Raw genomic sequence first — 20,721 nt, 5'->3', positions numbered from 1 at the left:
ACATTGTGATGATCAATAGTTACGTGATAATAAAAGAGATGTACATTTTTCCTATTGTGTCTTAGGTTTCTACAATGTCCACATGTTTTGTTTTCTTTAGACGTCTCTTGAATATCCATATCACAATGAATTCGAGTGGACTTTGGATGACCTCCCTCCCTCCCTCAATAAGGACGAATATGGTACAATCGAAAGCCAATTATGAACCTCATCTTCCCATTTCTTATTAGGAGAACTCAAATTTATATACCTTAAATATGGTTCTAAGTCAGTATATGGGATCCATAAACGGTTATAGTCTTGACGGGTATAAGAGCAAGCTACTATGACATAGGAGCATGGATAATTCAGAGCTTGGAAAAAACCCACAGTCACACCACCTGTCTTGTAGAATAACTTTGAATGGGTTAAATTTAATCCCTTGAAGAGATTGCAATATTTTTGTGACATGAAATAATTCATGGGCTCGAGAGAAGCTTGTTACGGACATTTCATTTGATGCAAAATCATTTTTTGTAGATCTGCAACTAATTTTGAGTGATAAACATGGTTGTTTTGCATCTAAGTTTGAGCTTATCCCCTGAGCTTGATAAAAAACACTCCCAAACAAAAATACGTCGTTTTAACCAAAGATGTTATTGGTAAATGGCACACCCCCTTTAAGGTTGAATTGATAGCCTCAGCTAAGTTGGTTGTTATATGTCCATATAAATATCCATCATCATATGCATTTGTCCACATTTCTTTTTTGATGAGGCTTATGTAATTATATCCTTGCTCGTTTTTTTCTCGTAAATCTTGAAGCATGAACTCAAACGTTTGAGGTAATAGTTCTTATCATACGCATCAAATGTAGTACTTACTGTTAAGTTCCCATAAAAAATGAAAATGATTAAGAAATTAAATTGGGCATTGTGACATACCCATGCACACAAGTAATTAGCTTTCATCATTATTCTTAAATTTTCATGATAGTTCGTGACAATATATTAAATATAATACTGATTTTGGACATGGGGTGGTTACCACATTGGACCCAAAGAGCCTATTGATGGTTTGATCCTAGCTTCGCGTTGTGAAATGATGCAGATTTTTTTCCTCGTGATAACATGTAAGCATAAGTTTCTCAGGAAAAAAACCCAAGAATCTATATCTTCACCTTCAACAAGGGAAAAAGCAACTGGAAAATGTTACGATTATCAACTTGGACAACTTCCAATAGTAAAACTTGCTTGTATTTTCCATACGAGAATGTCCCATCAATTTGGACTATGAGCTTGCAATATTTCACAGCATTAATGCACTGTGGATAAGTCTAGAAAAATCGATAGCATTGGCATAGATCACGAAGCACTCGATCATTGTGGTATGCATGGCAAGTTTCGAAGTCAACTATTATCCCAGGATTCATTCTACGCATTATCCTGAACCAACTTGGTAGTTCGTTGTAAGATGAATCCCACTCACCGTGAAGTTTTTTAATATCATTCTGTTTTTCCTTCCATGTTTTCCTGTAGGAGACAATGTACCCATATCGAGATTGTATAACTGAAATCAGTACCGCAATAGCTATATGGGAGATTACTTTGACCATGGGCATGATGTCTTAGCAGATAATATCATAGTCCAAGTTAGGATGGTCCTGGTTGATTCTTCAAGCTCAACATGTATGAGGATTGTTGTATACTGTTAGTTCCTATATGTTTTCCCCTTCTTCTTCAATACATGAACCATTAAGTTACATCTATTATCATGTTGAACACGATGGAGGACATACTTTTTAGTGGTGGATCGGTCAACTCTAGAGTGAACAAAATTACGAATATTGTACTTCTTAATTGCAATCATCGCTCCTTCTTTGAACGGAAACTCCATTCCGATATATATCTCACCATCATTGATTAATAAGTTAAATTTGTAGTCACCAACATTAGACATATTCGTAAATTCTGGCCCGTACATTGCATCATAGTCAGATTCATACATGTGTACTGGAGGTTTGATGTGTGTCGTATTCGTGGGAACTTCATCTACATCATCATTATTGGAGTCCGTGTTGAACTGTGGTGATTCTGTCTCAACGAATAGTCCAATATCAGTATTATTTTCACCTGGCTCACGAAAAGGTTCTTCTGGTGGAGATGAAGGTTTCTATGTGATGTCAATATTTAGGTCGAACAAGCTGGTAGTTGAATGTCTTCTCCTTGAACTTGAAGGCATCATGTCATTCGAGTTTTGAATTGAGTGATGTGTCGTAAGCATCTATATATTGTGGTCGAGTAGCTCGTAGTTGAATGCCTCCCTCAGGAACTTGAAGGCATCGTGTCAAATGGGTACTGAACATATTGCTTTGTCGAGGGCATCTCCATATTAAGGTAAAAAAAATTGGAAAATTAATGACTTCCCTTTGAACTAGAAGCGATGTTTCTATACAGATTGTTCGTGGAGCCACCTGAGTACAAGTTGCTGATGAATGACTCCCCATTGAACTTGATAGGATGGTATCAGTATGTGTATTTCCCATTAATGAGTTAAAATCATTACAATTACTTGAGTTGGGCTTTCAACTTGATCAGCTTGTTGAGCCAACTCATAGTGGAAGCATAATGACATACCACGAACCGTAGACACTTCAATAAATATGACATACATTTGTGTAACAGCGTCTGAATTTTGATTATGAGCGTCAACCATCATAGCAAATTCGTCATCGTTGGAAAGTTCAAACGATGTATAAGTTAATGAAAATGGTGTTGTTGGAAATATGTACTTAAGTGAGGACAATCTTCTAATACTTTCAGTATGAACTTTCCTTGAAATTTTAGTGATCAGTTCCTCAAGAGTGATGTTTCTCTTGAATGATAAGGTGACAAAATATTTTGATGCGAAGATAAAGCTGATTTCATCTTTCTGGATTTCTCCATCATAGTAAACAATAGCTGAAATACGCCTCATTTTAAGAGTTTAAAAGATTGAAAGTCTTATATAAGCAAAAACGAATAATTGTTTCTAATATACGATCATTATCCTAATAAATATTATACGAATTAAAATATAAACTAATACTAAAATTATTCACAATAATTTAAATAACACAATTTAATATTGAAACAGTGCAGACAAAATGTCTTAAGATATGATCTTGCCTTCTATTTTACAACCACAAGAAGTAATAAAAATAATTAGTATAATAAAATTTGGTCAAATAAATTAAATCTGAAATTATTATAATATAATAAAAAAATTATATTCTAAAAACTGTAACAAAATCTACTTGATAGAAGGCATATATAGAAGGACGAATGTGAATGTAATTTTGGTGTGATTTGATATTTGGATTCGGGGAGTATTTATAGGGGGAGAGAGATGGGCCGTCCGAGATTTAAGGCAGCTGTGATAATAATAGAAGGGGCAATAATTGAGGGGGAATAATCGAAGGCGCACTTCATGATTCGTATCTCCCTGACGTGTCAGAAAATCCCGCAAATGTGCGGATTACAGTATGTGCTTTTCCACCATGGTGTCAGCTCAGACAGAACCTCTGGAAGGCGTGCTTCATGATTCGCGCCTTCCGTCCACGTCTATAAGACACGTATCCTGAAACGTGTTTTATTATCACAATGTCAGAATGGGTGCTAGATTGGTAATATTTGAAAAAATGATGTCTGACAGATAATTGTTGATTATTTATGAGATTTTGTTTTTGATAAAAACGCCATAGTTTACCCTAAAATTTAACCAAATAATGAGCATTTTCTTTTACAAATAATTTCATTACAAAACCGAAGAAGGATAGTGTTTTGTTTTGTCATAAAGTACTTTTGATTGGAATCTCACAACAGTTGTGATTTTTTTTTCTAATGACATATTTTATACTCATAAAATTTCAGAAATTTATCTTTACAAATTTATTGCATCCTAAATGTGTTAAAAGTCAAATCTAAAAACACTTCCCTTATTTGTTTTAGGGTAAATTATAAATTTCATACTTAGTTTTCTTTTCTCTTTTAGACACTAAATTTTAAAATAATCAATTTTATCACTCAACTTTGGAGATTGGATTTTTTAGACACTCAACTGTTACCCTTATAATTTTATGCCGAGTTGGCATTTTTATTAAGTTTAGATCCACATAAGATTCAACTCAAATTCTAATATTGACTAGCTATCATGTCGTTTTCAAAATTTTGCGATCGCCTTATTTTAAATCATTAAATTTAAATTCAACTTCCATTTCACACGAATCCCAATAATATATAAAAACCCTCTTCATCCTCTTCTAGACTCCCTCTATTTTGTTCAAACATAATAGCAATCCTCATCGAATCATCCTTGTTTCTTCTTCTTCTTCTTCTAATGTTATACGCCAAATATCTTCAAGCACCTTCATATCTGGACAAATACATAATGGCTTCTTAATATCACTTGTAGAGTTACAAATTTAATTCACTTATAATGCATATCTTTAGAAGATAACTAATATAAAGTATCCAATAAAAATAAAATTCAAATCTTAGGATTTACAATCACTTCCCAATCCAATTATATATATATATATGAAAGGAAAATTAGAAAATACTAAGATTATTGATATTTCAAAATGTTTGGCCTTGTGGAGTTTAATTTTATTTTTGAAATCTAACCTAATTCTTAAATATTAAACCAATTCTAAACTATATATTTATCTCTATATATCCACTACAATTAATCATCAGTGAGAATTTTATTTTAAGAAAAAATGTTTATCACATAAATTGTCAATTTTAATGTATAAATGCATGAAATTGTACCCTAAAACTGGAACAGCAAAACCCTAAACAAATAGTGGAAGTTGGCAATGACAATGTTAACCAATTAGGGTATATTTTGGGTTTTGTTTACATTCCATTATTGATTAACCCTAATGGGAGACGACCAACCTATCTAATTTGGCTAACCCTAGCTAGCTAGTTAGCTATTTCTCCTTGGTTCTAACAGCTATGAAATTTTTGGAGAGCCCACTTTATTTTATATTATTTTGTAATTTCCAATGTGCTACCCTATTTGAAGGTTTGAGATTCCAAATGCAGGAGATGTGTTTCCTTACTCTAAGTGGGAATATATTTGTTTTCTATTTTCATCAGATTCTAACTCTTAAATTTCCTCACTTATGGCATTCATGGCTCCTCTTAATATATAATAAGATATTTTATACTTTTGGAGAATCCCAAGATTCAAAATAAAAAAAATAAGTAAAATATAAATGTATGGTAAAAAAGAGAGCCAAAAAAAACTTTTCTTTCCCTGCTCCCTAAATTAACCTTTACTAGAGGAAATGGTTAAATGGATGTTAAATTTTGTTCTTTTAACATTTGATTTTATGGTAGGTTAGTAATGCAAATAATTTCATATTAAGTAAGAATTATTTGGCGTGGTTCGATTTAGTTCGTATGTGTTATTTTAGACACGGTTTTTTTAGATAAAATTATTATTTTATCAAGGTTTATGTTTTATTGCTTCTAATTGTTACAAAATTTTTAATATGTTTTATTATCATTAAAATAGTGTTTATAACAGTAAATTATTTTGTTACTACTATTAGATTTTTTTTATCATTTTATGCCTATAAATAGAGATTGAATTTCCATTTCAATATATAGAATAATGGAAAATTCTACCATGCTCAACGAGCGGCGATAAACACCACTAACGATGAACACTATTAATTTAATTTATTAAATTTTAAATTTTAAAGGGCTAAACATATAATTATAAATTAGTTAAAATTAAGGTAAATTATTTAAAATAAAGGGTAAACTATATCAATGATCACTTAATTATTGTCCCTTTTTATTTTGATTAATATTTTTGAAATTTTATCAATCATGACACTCAACTATTTAAATGCATTCAATTAAGCCACTTGTCGTTAATATTTAACGAATAAGCTAATGTGATAGTTAAAATATTTGATATAATTACACATTTGGTCACTGTTATTTATATATTTATCAATTCAGTCCTAATTTTAATAAATTAAAATAAACTTAACACTTCGACTTTGGCTTAAGAACCCCAACATAATATAAACTATCAATTTAGAACAAAAAAATTATGTTTTGAATTAAAAAGTTAAATTCAAGTATCTAATTAGAGATTAAAAATGAAAATTAAGTAACATTGAACATTAAAATCAAATTCAAGTATCAAATTAAAACAAAAAAAAATTAAAAACACGTTACTCTAATTTTATGGGTGCTTACTAAAGCATCGGCATCCAACAATTCATCTAAATAGCTTTACATCAAGCATATCAAAATGTAAAAACGTTATCGACAATCTTAACATGGTGTTTTCCTTAAAGGATCTAGGAAACTTGAGTTTTTTTTCTCGGAATTGAAGTTCATTACACTAATGATGGATTATTCTTGAGTCAAGATAAATATATTAAAGACCTTTTGCAGAGGACTGGTTTTCAGAAAACTAGGAGCTTACCTACGCCTATGATTGTTGGGTGCAAGATGACAACTAATGATGGGAGTCCTATTGAAGATGTCACCGGGTACGGAAGCATCGTTGGAGCCCTACATTGTTCTTACTCGACTGGAAATATCTTTATCCATAAATCGAGTGTGTCAATTCATGCAAACTCCTCTTAACATGCATCTTAATGTCGTGAAAAGGATTCTTATGTATATTCAAGGAATAATAGAGTGGGTTGAAGATTACGAACGCTGCAACTTTGTCCATTACACTTTGCGGATGCCAAATGAGGGTCTGATATTGATGATTGAAGATCTACTACTGGGTTTTGTATCTTTTTTTTGAAGAAATCTGGTCTCATGGGGTTCGAAAAAACAAAGTGGCGGCTTGATCCACTGTTGAAGCAGAGTATCGTAGTGCGGCGACTGCAACGACTGAAATTTTGTAACTTGAATCTTTACTTAGGAAGTTGCATATTACGCCAGATGGTAAGTCCATGCTTTGGTGTGATAACAAAAGTGCGGTTGTTGTATCCTCTAATCCTGTTATGAACTAGAAATCCAAACATGTTGAATTGGATCTATTTTTTTGTTCGAGGGAAGGTTGCAGCAGAGAAGTTGTTCGTGAATGAGATATCGGCTTATGAACAAGTTGTTGTCATATTGAGTAAACCATTGTCGGCTATTTCTTTTCATCGACACCGGAGCAGGTTGTGTGTTATGCCCCAGTCATCTTCCTCGTCATAGGTAAAATTTGTTTTTTTTAGATAATTAAGCTTTTATTACCCAAATGATAGCAGTAACATGCTACAAAACAAATACAATCCAAAGAGCAAAAAGAAGGGGATCCTAATTACAATAAAATCATACTATACCCCAGTAATTACAGAGAGAAATATTAGTTATATCTAATCTATTAACATTCCTATTACTAAATTGAATTCCTACAATATGCTTGATAGATTCAAGAATTTCATTCTCATTTCTGTAGGTCCCTTTAAATAATCTTCGGTTTCTTTCTTCCCAAATGGTATAATTGAGAGTGCACCAAGAAATCTTTAAGATCATAGTAAGCAAAGATTTACCTTTCCATGTATTTGTTGCCCATACAAGCAGATCATCCCAAGTTTGGGATGGTTTTTGTAAGCCTACGAGCAGAAGAATAAAATTCCAGATTGTTGTAGTAAACTTACAATCAGCAAATAGGTGGTTTCTTGATTCACTAGCTTCAGAACAAAGAATGCACATGTCATTCGTTTCAATACCGAATCTTTGCAATCTATCCTTTTTGGGGAGTCGATCTAAAATAGTCATCCAAGAGATAAGACTGTTTTTGGTAATGTGGAAAGAAAACCATATCAGATTCTGCCATGATACTTTACTGCTTTTTATTCGAACCTCTTCCCAAATCTGCTTAGTATTCATTGCTCTAGAGTCGAGAATAGGACGAGTAGCTGAACAGTCATTCATAATTTTCCTTAGGAGCCAGCTTGAATTCGTAGGAGCTTTCATCTCCCAAAAATCTTGGTCCTTAAAATAATAAGATTGGATCCATGCAACCCAAAGGGATCTCTCCCCTGCAAGAAGTCACCTAATGAGGAGCAACATGCAAGATTTATTCCATGACTTGATGTCCTTGAGATCAAGTCCACATTCTGATTTCGGTTTACAAATTCTGTCCCCACTAGCTCTGGCTCCCACAGCAGGAATATCAGAACCTTTCCAGAAGTATCTCGAATAAATCTGTTCAATTTTATTGATGACAGATTGAGGTAGAATAAGCTACCTACACTAGTAATTAGCCACACTAAAAAGGACAGTTTTTATCAACTCTAATTTGCCAGCATAACTCAACTTCAACCTGGACCATTGATGAAGTTTGAGTTTGACCTTGTCGATGAGAGGCTGGCAATCTTTAACTGTAAGTTTCCTCGTGACCAGAGGAATCCCCAGATATCTGAATGGAAGAGATCCAAGCTTAAAACCAGAAGACTTAATTATGGTTTCAAGAAACTGAGCAAAAATTCCAGCAGTACAAAATTTTCATTTAGCAACACTAAGTTTGAGACCTGAAATTTCATAGAAATAGTCGAGAACAGAGGTTACTCCCATGACAGATTCCAGATTGCCTTTGCATAATATTAGCAAATCGTCAGCAAAAGTTAAATGTGTAAGGCAAGTTCTCTTGCATTTAGGATGGAAGTTAAAGATCCCTTTAGCAGTAGCATTATTTAATAATTTAGAGAGAATGTTCATCACTATGACAAACAAGATAAGGGAGAGAGGGCCTCCTTGTCTAAGACCCTTTTCACCCTTAAAGTACCCTATTAGGCTACCGTTGAAAGCAATGTAATAAGTAGCAGTAGAGTAACAAGCCTCAATCCATTGCATGAAAGAATTTGGGAAACTAAGGACCTTGAGAATGGAAGGGATGGAGTTCCAGTGAATAGAATCAAAGGCTTTATGCAAATCAATTTTGAGGGCTCACCTTGGTGAAGTAGATTTTCTCTTATAACCTTTCACAATTTCTTGGGCTAAAAGAGTATTATCGATGATACTTCTTCCTTTAACAAATGTAGAATGGTTTGAGGAAATGATCTTTGCATCAAGAGAGTCGTTCTTTTAACAATGATCTTGGTAATAGTCTTATATATGACGGAACAGCAGGAAATAGGTCAAAAGTCTGAAACTTTGCTGGGATTAAGAATCTTAGGGATCAAGGTAATAGTGGTGGCATTAAAAGCTGGAAAAATGTAAGCTTCATGGAAGAAGAATTTAATAGCTTCAATAACTTCACTTTCAATCACTGGCCACGCTTTTTTGAAGAAAAGAGGGGTGTAACCATCAAGGCCTGGAGCCTTATCATTACCTTAGCTAAAAAGAGCCTCCTTGATTTCATCATAAGTGACTTTCTTTGTGAGGCCATCAAAGTCTTCAAAGGAAGGGATAGGGGACAAGAGTTCTTTAAGAAGACTTATGGAGCAGTATTTGACATTAGGGTCATAAGAGCCAAGGAGACTTTTGAAGAAATTAACAACTTCTAAGGACATGTCATCAAAGGTCTCAAGCCTTCTTCCTTGATCATCAACAATCACTATAATTGTGTCTTTTTTCCTCTTAATAGCAATTACTGAGTGAAAAAATCTGGTACATTTATCTCCATCTTTAAGCCAGTGGATTTTAGTCTTTTGCTTTAAGAACATTTCCTTCGCTTACTCTAAGGAATTGAGTTCATTTTGCAAATCCAGCTCCTTATCAATAAGCTCAGTATCATTAAGAGTGAGAATTTGCTGTTTTTCAATTTTTTCTCTCTTTAGTCTAACCCGGGAAGAAATGTCATTATAATAGTCATTATTGAGGGTTTTAAGACAAGCTTTAATTCGTTTGAGCTTAAGAAAGAGTTTCTTCATAGGGTATCCTTGGATAGGCACAGACCAAGAGTGGTTGATAATACTAGGGAAATTGTGATGAAGAGTCCAATAATTAAAGAATTTAAAAGGCTTTGGTCGATTAGTTCGAACCTCTTTATAAAGAAACACCAAAGCCATACAATGGTCAGAGGGACCTGGAGCTAAAAATTACACAAAAGATTAAATAAAAGATTTTGACCATGTTAGATTAATGAGAACTCTGTCAAGTTTGCGAGCAAGATAGTTTTCCTTTTTCTTGTTACTCCACGTGAATGAAGGACCAAAGAATGGATGGTCTTGGAGTTGGAGGTCTTGTATAACTTCTTGGAATTCCAACATATCATGGGAGGTGGTCATACCAAGATGCTCATGAGCAGAAGTTTCTTGAGGGTGAAGAATAACATTGGAATCTCCTCCCAAAATCCATGGGGGGTTACAAGAAGAAGAATTGATATTTCGAAGATCCTGCCACAAATTTCTTCTTGAAGTTCCATCATTGTGGCCATAGATTGCAGAAATCAAGAAAGGGTTGTTATTGAAGTAACTTTTGGATAGTGATGATTTGGTCAGAGACATGGCATAAAGAAATATTTAAATCTTTCCTCCACAATAGCCAAATTCTACCATTCATAGAAAAGTTATAATTGGTATAACTATTCCAGTTTTCAAAGGTAAAGGCTAAAATAGAAGCAGAATTTTCCAGCTTGACCCGGGTTTTCAACAAACAAAGAATGTCCACTTTATTAAGGTTAGCCCTTTTTAGGACCTTGCCTTGTTTAAGAGGATTGTTCAATCCTCTTACGTTTCAGAATGAGATAATCATTGGACAAGAGGTGAAGGAGATTGTTCCCCTACTAAGCTTCCAGCTGTACTTTTAGACTTTTCAAGATTTGTTTTCTTTTTTGTTTTGAGCTCTTTGATCAAGACAGCAACTCTAGAAGCTGCTTTCTTGGGCTGTTTAACTTGGAAGTCAGGACATGTTTGAGTCTCTTCAATCAAAGTAAGAATTTCAAACCTATTACTGGAGCCTGTAAGAGCTTTTTTTGGTTTTATTTTTGGAGGTCTACCTCTGCATTTTTTTGTAGGAGAAGAGGTAGTAGATTGCGAGATGTCAACAAGACTTTGAAGAGCCGGAGATAAAGGAGCATTAGCATTATTAAGAATTGGGATAACTTTTGTTCTGGGAGAAGAGTGGAGATGAGTTTCTTGAGAAAAATGAGCATCCAGAGAAGCAGAGGTAATTTTCGAGGAGTGAAGATCAGGTGTTGATTTAATACTATCAGGAATTTCTTTTAAAAGGACATTTCTCTGAGCAGGTGGCAGCAGAAATAAGTTTCTCTTTTTCAATTGAGTCTTCTGTTATAGGGGTGTGAGAAGAAGAAGGGACTTCCTTTTTCCTCCAAACTTGGGTAGTTTGAGGGACTAAAGGAAAATCCTTACAAGTTTTAGCACTATGACCAAATGTGTTGTATGATTTACAACAGGGAGGAGACCAGGGAACTTCAACAAATATTGAAGTTATTTGTCCATTATTCAGGATAACATCAACATGTTTAGAAATCACATCCAAGGCCCCAATTTTAACATAGACCTTGGCAAATTCTAAACGAGACTTAGAAGCTGTAATTGATTCAATAGAGAGTGGGAAATCTATGGTACTAGCGATGTAGCTTAAGCCTTCACAAGAGAACAATTCAAGTGACACGTTTTACAAATAAACCCACAGAAGAATCCTAGATAAGTCAAAATGCAATTTCTTCATATTAGGTTCCCACTTCCTAAGTATTAAGGGCTTGTTAAATAGGTACCAAGGGCCATTTTCCAGAACCTATTCACGAGCAGATTCAGAATCAAAAGTAAACAGGTATAGATTTGGTCCAGCGTAACTGACCTGAACTTTGGATCCTTGCAAGGGCTTTCTCCACAAGTTGTCGATGATTTTCTGAAGGGATGAGAAGCTTGGAGTTGCCCCGAGTACTTACCCAACAAGAGAAATCCTCCATTCAGCAGTACCTTCTTCGAAGACTTCAGGCGGTGGGTGAACAGTTGGAATCCCGTCTTTTTCGTTTAGGGGAAAATAACGCAATTGTTGATCGGAAAAACAGGAAAATAACTTGCACCAATCCATCTAGGACCGAAGGAGAATGGAATACTTGAATATTGGCAATGAAAATCAGAAAATCTGTGAATAATCGGAATGATCGACGGCAACACGAGTGGGTTTTCAGATTCTATAATTTGTTTTCTTTTTGTTTTGCCTTATTGTTTATTTATCTTCTTTCTGTTGTTTTCCAGGTTGTGGTGTTTCGAGCAGCAAGAAATTATGGAAAACATGGGGAATGGTAGGAGTTCAATGTTAATAGTTTCATTCTAATGATTGCAATGTTGTTGTTGTGTAATGCACCATTAGTTTCCAGTTGTTATGAGACTGTTAGTTGGTTAATAGCGGTTGTTAGATCACTAACTAACTCATAAGGGCTGCCTTATATGTATAATTCCTGGTCTCATTTGAGATATTACAGGATTGATTAATAAAATGAGTGTGAGTCTCGTCTCTCTTCTCCATTCATCTTCTTCATTGGTTCTCTGTTATCTTCACCCGAATGGTTCTCTATCTTAACCCGAATGGTTCTCTATCTTAACATACAAGTCAGTAAAAACCTATTTTGGTGAATACAAGTCATTAAAAACTTTAACACCTCAATAAAAAGAATTGTCAAAATAAATACAAATAATAAAACCTTTATGGGATGTTATAATAATGACTTTTTTATTCAACTATAACTCATACAAATAGCTTCGCAATCTTTTTTAGATTATTTTTGAGTCTAATACTCTTTTGTGCCACATAAGTGGAAGATTTTTTTTGTAGGAAGCGTCTTCTATTAATATGACAAAAAAATCAGAACTCTTAATGTTTAGCTGAAATGAAAAAAAAAAACGAGAACAAAAAATATAAAATATAATCATAGGAATTTTGTCCAAAAAGAATAAATGCACACAATGTGTGTCGAAAATTCATAATTACACAAGCACGACTTGAGCAACAACAATAACACGTGTATTATGTTTATGTTCAATCACTCAATAAATATATGTTTTAAAAATTATATTTAAGTACTTCAGAACTTCTAAACAATGTGAGATTTAAAAATACACACGAGCTTTCAAAATACTCATTATTTAGATGTGTTAGTTTTCAAATGTCTAAATATAATTTTTTAAATATGCATTCATTAAATGATTAAAAATAAAATTAATACATGCATGTTGGTGTTAATGTTGTTGTCCAACTCAAGCTTGTGCAATTATTTATTTTTAATATGTATTGTACACGTTTTTTAAGATAAAATTCTTATGATTTCTTCATATTTGTGCCCATATTTTTCATTTCAATCTAATATGTGCTTATGTTATTGCCATTTAGACAACATGCACGTCCTATATATGTTGCTGTTAATGACACTTTCTTATAAGGTTAATACATGTGAGTTGTTGCTAATTCATATCAATACATATTGTATTGTACATCTGTTTTGTTAAGCAATATTAAGTTTTCTTAAAGATTGTTAAGCAATATTTTTTATTAAGTTAAGATAATTATAAAATAATATCTATTTTAAATATGATTAATTATTTAACAATAAATATTCATTTACTCTTACTGTTGATTGTGTTCAAATTTATATCCACTATTGGTATGTGCTAACAACATTCAATTGCTTACAAGGTTACAATTTGAATGAGAAAGCAAAAATGACTCTTTACAACAACAACAACAAAACCCTATTCCCATATGCAATAGGGCAATGGGGTAAGGGGGAGGTAGGATAGTAGGTTGCCCCCAACACCAGGATTGAGAGCAGCTTCCGTGGAAGACCTCCGGCAGTTAGAAAATTAGAAATAAATATAAAAATGCAATGCATGTATAAATAAATAAATAAATACATAGTTGAACATTCTTCATATGCGCGATTGTAATGGGAATTAATCCCTGCAAATAAATCTCTACGTAAATATCTCTGCATATAGATAGAAACGTAAGACCCGACTAAATTTAAAAAAAAGGAAACCAGAAGAGAATGATACACAATAGTCAACGATAACAAGCTACGAGAAGAAATAAAGTCAAATGGGTGAAAACCTAAAGCTAAGGCAACACTACTTCGCTACCCTAGTTCTAAGCCTTCATAAATTCTAATGATAGAAACGTAAATAAAGTAGAAGTCATGGAAATTATTACAAAGACATTAAAAAGAAGACAGAGATGTTACACCCTATGTCTGTGACCCACACTACTCAGCTACCCTGGTCTTAATTCTCCATACTTTCCTATCATAGGTCATGTCCTCGGTAATGGCTAAATCCTTCAAATCAAATCTCAAACTGTCTTTCCACTTCCGCCTTAGTCGTCCTCTCCTCCTGGCACCGTCGACTGTAATCGACTCTACCCTCCTGACCGCATCCGATGGTTGTCGCCTAAGGACATGCCCAAACCATCGTAGTCTTCTCTCCCTCAATTTTTTGGATACAGACACAACCCCCAAGGACATCCTAATAGTAGAGTTTGGTGTCATGTCCCACAGAGTCCTACCGCATGCCCATCGAAGCATTCTCATTTCTGCAGCCTCCATTCTCCTTACGTGATCCTTCTTGATTGCCCAATATTCTGATCCATACAGCAGCGCTGGTCTTATTTTCATTCTATAAAATTTCCCCTTAAGTTTTAGAGGCACCTTCTTGTCACACAAAACTCCAGTAGCAGCCCTCCACTTTAGTCATCCCGCCTTTATACGATATATAACGTCGTCATCTACACCCCCATCTTTATGTATCATAGACCTTAGGTACTTGAAACATTCATTTGAGGGGATAACGTGTCCTTCTATGCATACTTCTACATCTTTATCATTTTGGTTCCCACTGAAGTTTGAACATAAATACGTTGTCTTTTCAATATTGATCCTTAGACCTTTTTCTTCCAAAGCAGTCTTCCATGTAGCCAGTCTACTATTCAGCTCAGTTTTTGTTTCAGCAACTAGGATAATGTCGTCACTAAAAAGCATACACCATGGAACACTGTCTGGTGTCGCACAATAGATATCGCCCATAATCAAGGCGAAGATGTAAGGGCTAAGAGCTGACCCCTTGTCGATTTCTACTGGGAATACCTCGGTGTCGCCAACTGTAGTCCTGACGTAAGTAGTAGATCTATAGTACATATCACGAATCGATTGGATATAAGCAGTTAGGATTCGTCTCGTTTCCAAGGTCTTCTAGATTGTGTCGTAGGGAACGCTATCATACGCCTTCTCAAGGTCAATGAACGCCATGTGAAGATCTCTATTTTTTCACTATATTTCTCCATAAGCTATAGAAGTAGATGAATCGCCTCCGTAGTATACCTGCCTGACATAAAGCCAATTTGGTTTTCCAAAACCCTAGTAACCTGTCTCAACCTAGCCTCTATCACCTTTACCCATAGCTTCATGGTATGGCTGAGTAGTTTAATACCTTTGTAGTTACCACAACGTTGGGGATCTCCTTTATTCTTATAGATTGGTATCACGGTAGACTCTCTCCACTCCTCTGGCATCTTGTCAGTCTCTAAAATAATATTAAAGATGTTGGTCAACCACTTAACTCCATCTTTTCCTAGGGTAATCCACACAGTGATAGGAATTTGATCTGGACCAACAGCTTTGTCCCTCCCCATCTTTCTAAGAGCCATTTTGACTTCCTCAAACCCAATCCTACTTGTAGGGCAGTCATTGGCCGCAGTATGATGGTCGACTGACCCATAACAGTACTATCTGTACAGGAAGAGTCACTGTCATTAAATAGGCCAAAGAAGTAACTACCCAAACCCTCTTAATATCATAATCTTTCACTAAAAGAACATCATTGTTGTCCTTAATAAACCTAATGATACCTAGATCATTTTTATTACTTTCCCTGGATTTTGCAAGCCTGAAGATGTCGTTTTGTCCTTCCTTGGTGTCTAATCTCTTGTACATTTCCTTTTATACCTTATCATTTGCTTTAGCCACTGTTTTCTTGGCTTCTCGCTTTGCCTCCTTGTATCTTTGTTTAGCTCTCGATCTTTCTTTGTCGTCATTGCATTGTAGAAACACCTTGAAGCAAGTTTGCTTTGTCTTCACCTTAGTTTGGACTTCATCGTTCCACCACCACGATTCTTTATGTTCCTTGTCCTTCTCAGTCAAAAACCCAATGGTGTTTTTCCCCACCTCTCTCATAGAATTTGCCATATTTTTTCATAACATATCTGTATTATTTGAGTTTGTAGTTTTAAAACCTATATTAGACAAAACCTTACTCTTAAAGTCATCAGCTGTCGCTCCATGTAAGTTCTTCCAAAGGATCCTAGGTTTACCAAGTTTAGCCCTCCTATGAGTGCTCCGCCCTTGGCGTACGCAGAACACCAAAACCAACAATATGTGTTATGATACACATGCCTCTTCAGCGAACACCTTACAGTTAATGCAAGCCCATCGATCCCGATTTCGAACCAGGATGTAGTCAATTTGGGTACAATGTCCCCCGCTATGGAACGTAATCGAGTTCACATCTCTCTTGTTAAAACAAGAGTTAGTGACCACCATATCATGTGCAGTAGCAAATTCAAGCAACGTACGCATCTCCTCATTCATACTACCAAAACCGAAACCCCCATGAACACCGTCATACCCGTCAGTTGCACTACCTATATGGCCATTGAAGTCTCCCCCTATGAAAACTCTTTGGTCCTCCGGAATTCTCCTAAGTACATCATCTAACTGATCCCAGAAGCAACGTTTCTCCCCCTCCCCTAATCCAACGTGTGAGGCATACACTGAAAGGACATTCACCACTACCGCTTCTATAATAACCTTAATCATCATGATCCTATCCCAGTATCTACAAACTTCAACTACATTTTCCTTGAGCCTAGAGGATACCAAGATACCCACCCTATTTCTAGAGTTATCTATGCCTGAATACCACAACTTATACATATTACACTCTATGGCACGAGCTTATTTCCACCTAGTCTCTTGAATACATGCAAAATCTATTTTCCTATTACTAAGTACGTCGGTCAGCTCTAGCAGCCTAGCATTTAATGTGTCTACATTCAACGAACAAACTCTAAGTCTAGTCTTCTTGAGACCACTCTGTCGAGCCCTCCCCCTATACGCCATATGAGATCTAAAAGAATAACATGACCTCAAGTAATCATCTATAGCCGAAGCTATTAGGAACTATAAAAAAAGGAATCCAAAGAAGACAGAAGATGCACCAATAAAAAGCTAGAGAATTGAGGGGTACTAAGAAGTCTAGTTGGTGACTTAATATGATTTCAAGACAAATTAACACTATCTTACTTAACTTTAGGCCAACAACTAGAAATCAAGTGGCAAAACCACAACAAAATTTATAAATCTTTATAACAGTTATACTCAATTTAAAATATCGATAATGATATAAGATACAAGAAATCTAAGACAATGAAAAAAATACAGATCCATTAAATCTTACTCAAATTAAAACAGAAAAAAATAAATCTAATAGATCCTACTCAAATCATTATTTTGTAGGGGTACACGCGCTTAAGAAAGGAGAGTAGAGGTGAAATTGAAAGACTGAAATATTTGGGGTACAGCCATTGGGTCACTATCACCTCTGCCAAACTTGTCCTATTTTAGGCAAAACAGTACCCTTTTATTTATTTTTACTTACAACTACTCATTAACCACAGGTTTCTCAATGACCGAGCTCTTTGCTATTTCTTTAACATCTCTTGATCCATTGGACAAACTCCCTCCCTCTTACTTTATCAACAGTGTTTTAACTTCAGTTTTATTGCCCTTTTTCTGTCAAACCAAACAAAAATAAAGAGAGAGAATCTGATCATCTCTGATCTCATTTTCTATCTTTAGCCATACTTTTTATAGTTCATATACTCCATGTAACTGCAGTCTTTCAAGAATTTTCTTGAGAAACTCTCAGCTTGATTGATGGTTTGTGTTTGTTTGGTCGTCATCTTCGAACTCCCTTTGTTCCAGTTAAATTTTCTCTTCAAAAAGAAAACCCTCTTTTTATTTTGTTATTGATTATCATGAAAAGCCATGCAAGATCTTGCATTTCATTGTTTCTTGTGTTATCACCATCAGTCTCCGATATAATTGTGAATGAACAGTTTTCATCACTTCACTTTTTCTCCAATTATTGCTCTCTCTGCAAAGAAAATTAACTGTTCATTCTCTTGTTATAGAAGAATGAAGTGAAAACCCTAATCAGTTCATCAAAACAACAATCCAGGATTTCTCTCTCTTTCTTCTCTCTCTTTCTTCTCTCTCTCTGATAATGGATTTGGTAAGCTCAAGCACCATAACAACTACAGCTACCAACAACAACGACAGCGATATTATCACTAATGCAACACCAACTGTACCGTCACCGACCACTCCGAGCCGCTACGAGAACCAAAAGCGTCGAGACTGGAACACTTTCTGCCAGTACCTGCGAAACCATAGGCCTCCGCTGTCTCCTTCGATGTGTAGCGGTGTCCATGTCCTCGAGTTCCTTCGGTACATCGATCAATTCGGCAAGACCAAGATTCATAACAACACCTGTCCTTTCTTTGGCCTCACTAACCCGCCGGTTCCTTGCCCTTGCCCTCTGAGACAAGCTTGGGGTAGCCTCGATGCACTCATCGGCCGACTCCGAGCTGCCTACGAGGAGCACGGAGGTAGGCCGGAAGTGAACCCTTTTGGAGCTAGAGCTGTGAGGATTTATTTGAGGGAAGTCAGGGATTTCCAGGCCAAATCTAGAGGTGTTAGCTATGAGAAGAAAAGGAAGAGGCCTAAGCAGAAGGTACCATCTGTCCCATCAGCACAACAATCGTCATCTTCTTCAACACCTCCAGCAATCGCTGCTGATGCCACTGCTGCAAGTGAGTTAACAAAGAAATTTAATCATCATGGTGAAAAATTATCAGAACTTGTTAATTTTAATAATTTGTTTACATATTTGAGCTTGTACCTCTCTGTATTTTTTCTTTTTTTGCTTTGATCATTTGAAAACAAAGTAGTCTACTTTGAAAAGTGGGTTCCCTTCAAATTGCCCTTTAGGGGGACAGTTTGTAATGGTTTAGTGGCAGCATGACCAGTTACTAGGAAGCAGCTGGGAATCAATAGTACCAAAAAGAAAATGATGTCAACAAGATCTTACTAGGGAAAAAACCGGACTTAATTTAATTAGTTCTTGCAATTTTGTAAATCTAATAATATGGAGCGATAACAAGATAATATATATTTAGAATTTTTTTAATCTATTAACAAAACACATATATTGTAGATGCAATTGCTTAAACTTGAATCTTTTAAGAAAAACAAGATTTTATATTATCATTAGATCATTTGATGAAATCGTAAAATTAGATTTAAATCGCAATCCTTTAATCGCGATAGTTTATTTTTTGGCTTGTTGCTAATCAATGAGGACATTTTTTCTTACAGCACATACTATGTAATGGAAGAAGGACAAGGGTGCTTTTGCAATCAGCAAGTGTCTGGATGATATGGTTTTAATGGGTTTTTGTTCCTTTAAGGTATTTCTCTCTTTTTACTTAGTGAGTTGATCACATATCAAGGGCTTATATAGTTGATCAAGCACGTATTTATATAATTTGAGGGTATAAGCCAATGCAACTGCTAGTAGATATATAGTTTGTATTCTCTATGTTTTTTTTCATATATTAATATGAAATATATTTTTATATATATATGTTCTCTTGCTCATTATAAGTAATAAATTATTATTAAGAGGAACATATATTAGCCTTAAATATAAATCATAAAATAGACATAAAAACTGTTAAAATAGACATAAAAAATATGGACAAAAACTAGAAAAAAATTTCAGATCATTAAGAAAATGCTTCTGTTGAACACAAGACATTGAGGATGCGGAAACTCAAAGCTTGTTCATAGTATAGGCCAAGTATGTTGAGAAGTTAGAAATCAATGAATAACATCTGATATTTTTCATTAAGCTCAATGTGCACTACATTACAACCAGCTTATATAGAAGATGTGCCTTCAAGCTTACTCAACCTCTATAACAACTTCATAACAGAATCCAACATTCCTTAACAACCATAACAACTCACGCAAACACAATGCACATATCAGGCGCACATGCACACGCTACTGCATATTCTAGAATACAATCGTGTATTCCAGAGTACATATTCCAATATTCTCCCCGCTTTGTTATCTTCTTCTTTTAACAAGGTAGAACACACATCTTCTCTTAAAATAGTTCAAATGCTCCTTTTGTTAGTGGCTTTGTAAGACCATCTGCTACTTGGTGAATTGCAGGCACATAATTGACTTGAATCTGTTTAGCTGCTACCTTTTCACGCACAAAATGAACATCCATATCAACATGTTTGGATTGTGCATGATAAACAGGATTAGTGCTTAAGGCAACAGTACTAGTGTTGTCACACCACACAATAGGCATGTTTCGATATTCAACACCAAGCTCACACAACAATGAACTTATCCATGTGACTTCTGTACCAGCATCAACTACACTTCTGTACTCAGCCTCCATTGTAGATCTTGATACTGTTTTCTGCTTCCTAGAGCACCAAATCAAAGGACATGGACCGAGAAAGACTGCATGACCAAAGACTGACCTCCTATCATCCAAACTGCTACCCCAGTCAGCATCAGCAAATGCTACAAAATACTGTGATACACCAAAGCAAAAAAAAAAACGTTAGGCCATAGTTTAGTGTACCAGCCAAATATTTGAGTATGCTTTTAACAGCAGCTAGA

General features: G+C 35.1%; 1 protein-coding gene across 1 annotated transcript; it reads left to right on the top strand.

The window, feature by feature from the left end:
* Nucleotides 1-17,692: 17,692 nt before the first annotated feature.
* LOC120189708 (protein LIGHT-DEPENDENT SHORT HYPOCOTYLS 1-like) lies at nt 17,693-19,523 on the top strand. The gene is made up of 2 exons (XM_039192922.1): nt 17,693-18,827; nt 19,393-19,523. Exons 1-2 carry the CDS (start codon nt 18,239-18,241, stop codon nt 19,404-19,406), a joined length of 603 nt encoding a protein of 200 aa, XP_039048853.1. The 5' UTR covers nt 17,693-18,238; the 3' UTR covers nt 19,407-19,523.
* The last annotated feature ends 1,198 nt before the right edge of the window (nt 19,524-20,721 follow it).

Source organism: Hibiscus syriacus, unplaced genomic scaffold, assembly GCF_006381635.1.
Source record: "Hibiscus syriacus cultivar Baekdansim isolate YM2019G1 unplaced genomic scaffold, ASM638163v2 tig00116959_pilon, whole genome shotgun sequence".
Classification (NCBI taxonomy): Eukaryota; Viridiplantae; Streptophyta; class Magnoliopsida; order Malvales; family Malvaceae; genus Hibiscus; species Hibiscus syriacus.
The sequence above is the reverse complement of the archived record's forward strand: the minus strand, read 5'-3'. Positions and strand labels throughout refer to the sequence as shown.

What these genes read in the sequence shown, in the direction of transcription:
- LOC120189708 (XM_039192922.1), top strand. Translation starts at nt 18,239, where the DNA reads ATGGATTTGGTAAGCTCAAGCACCATAACAACTACAGCTACCAACAAC.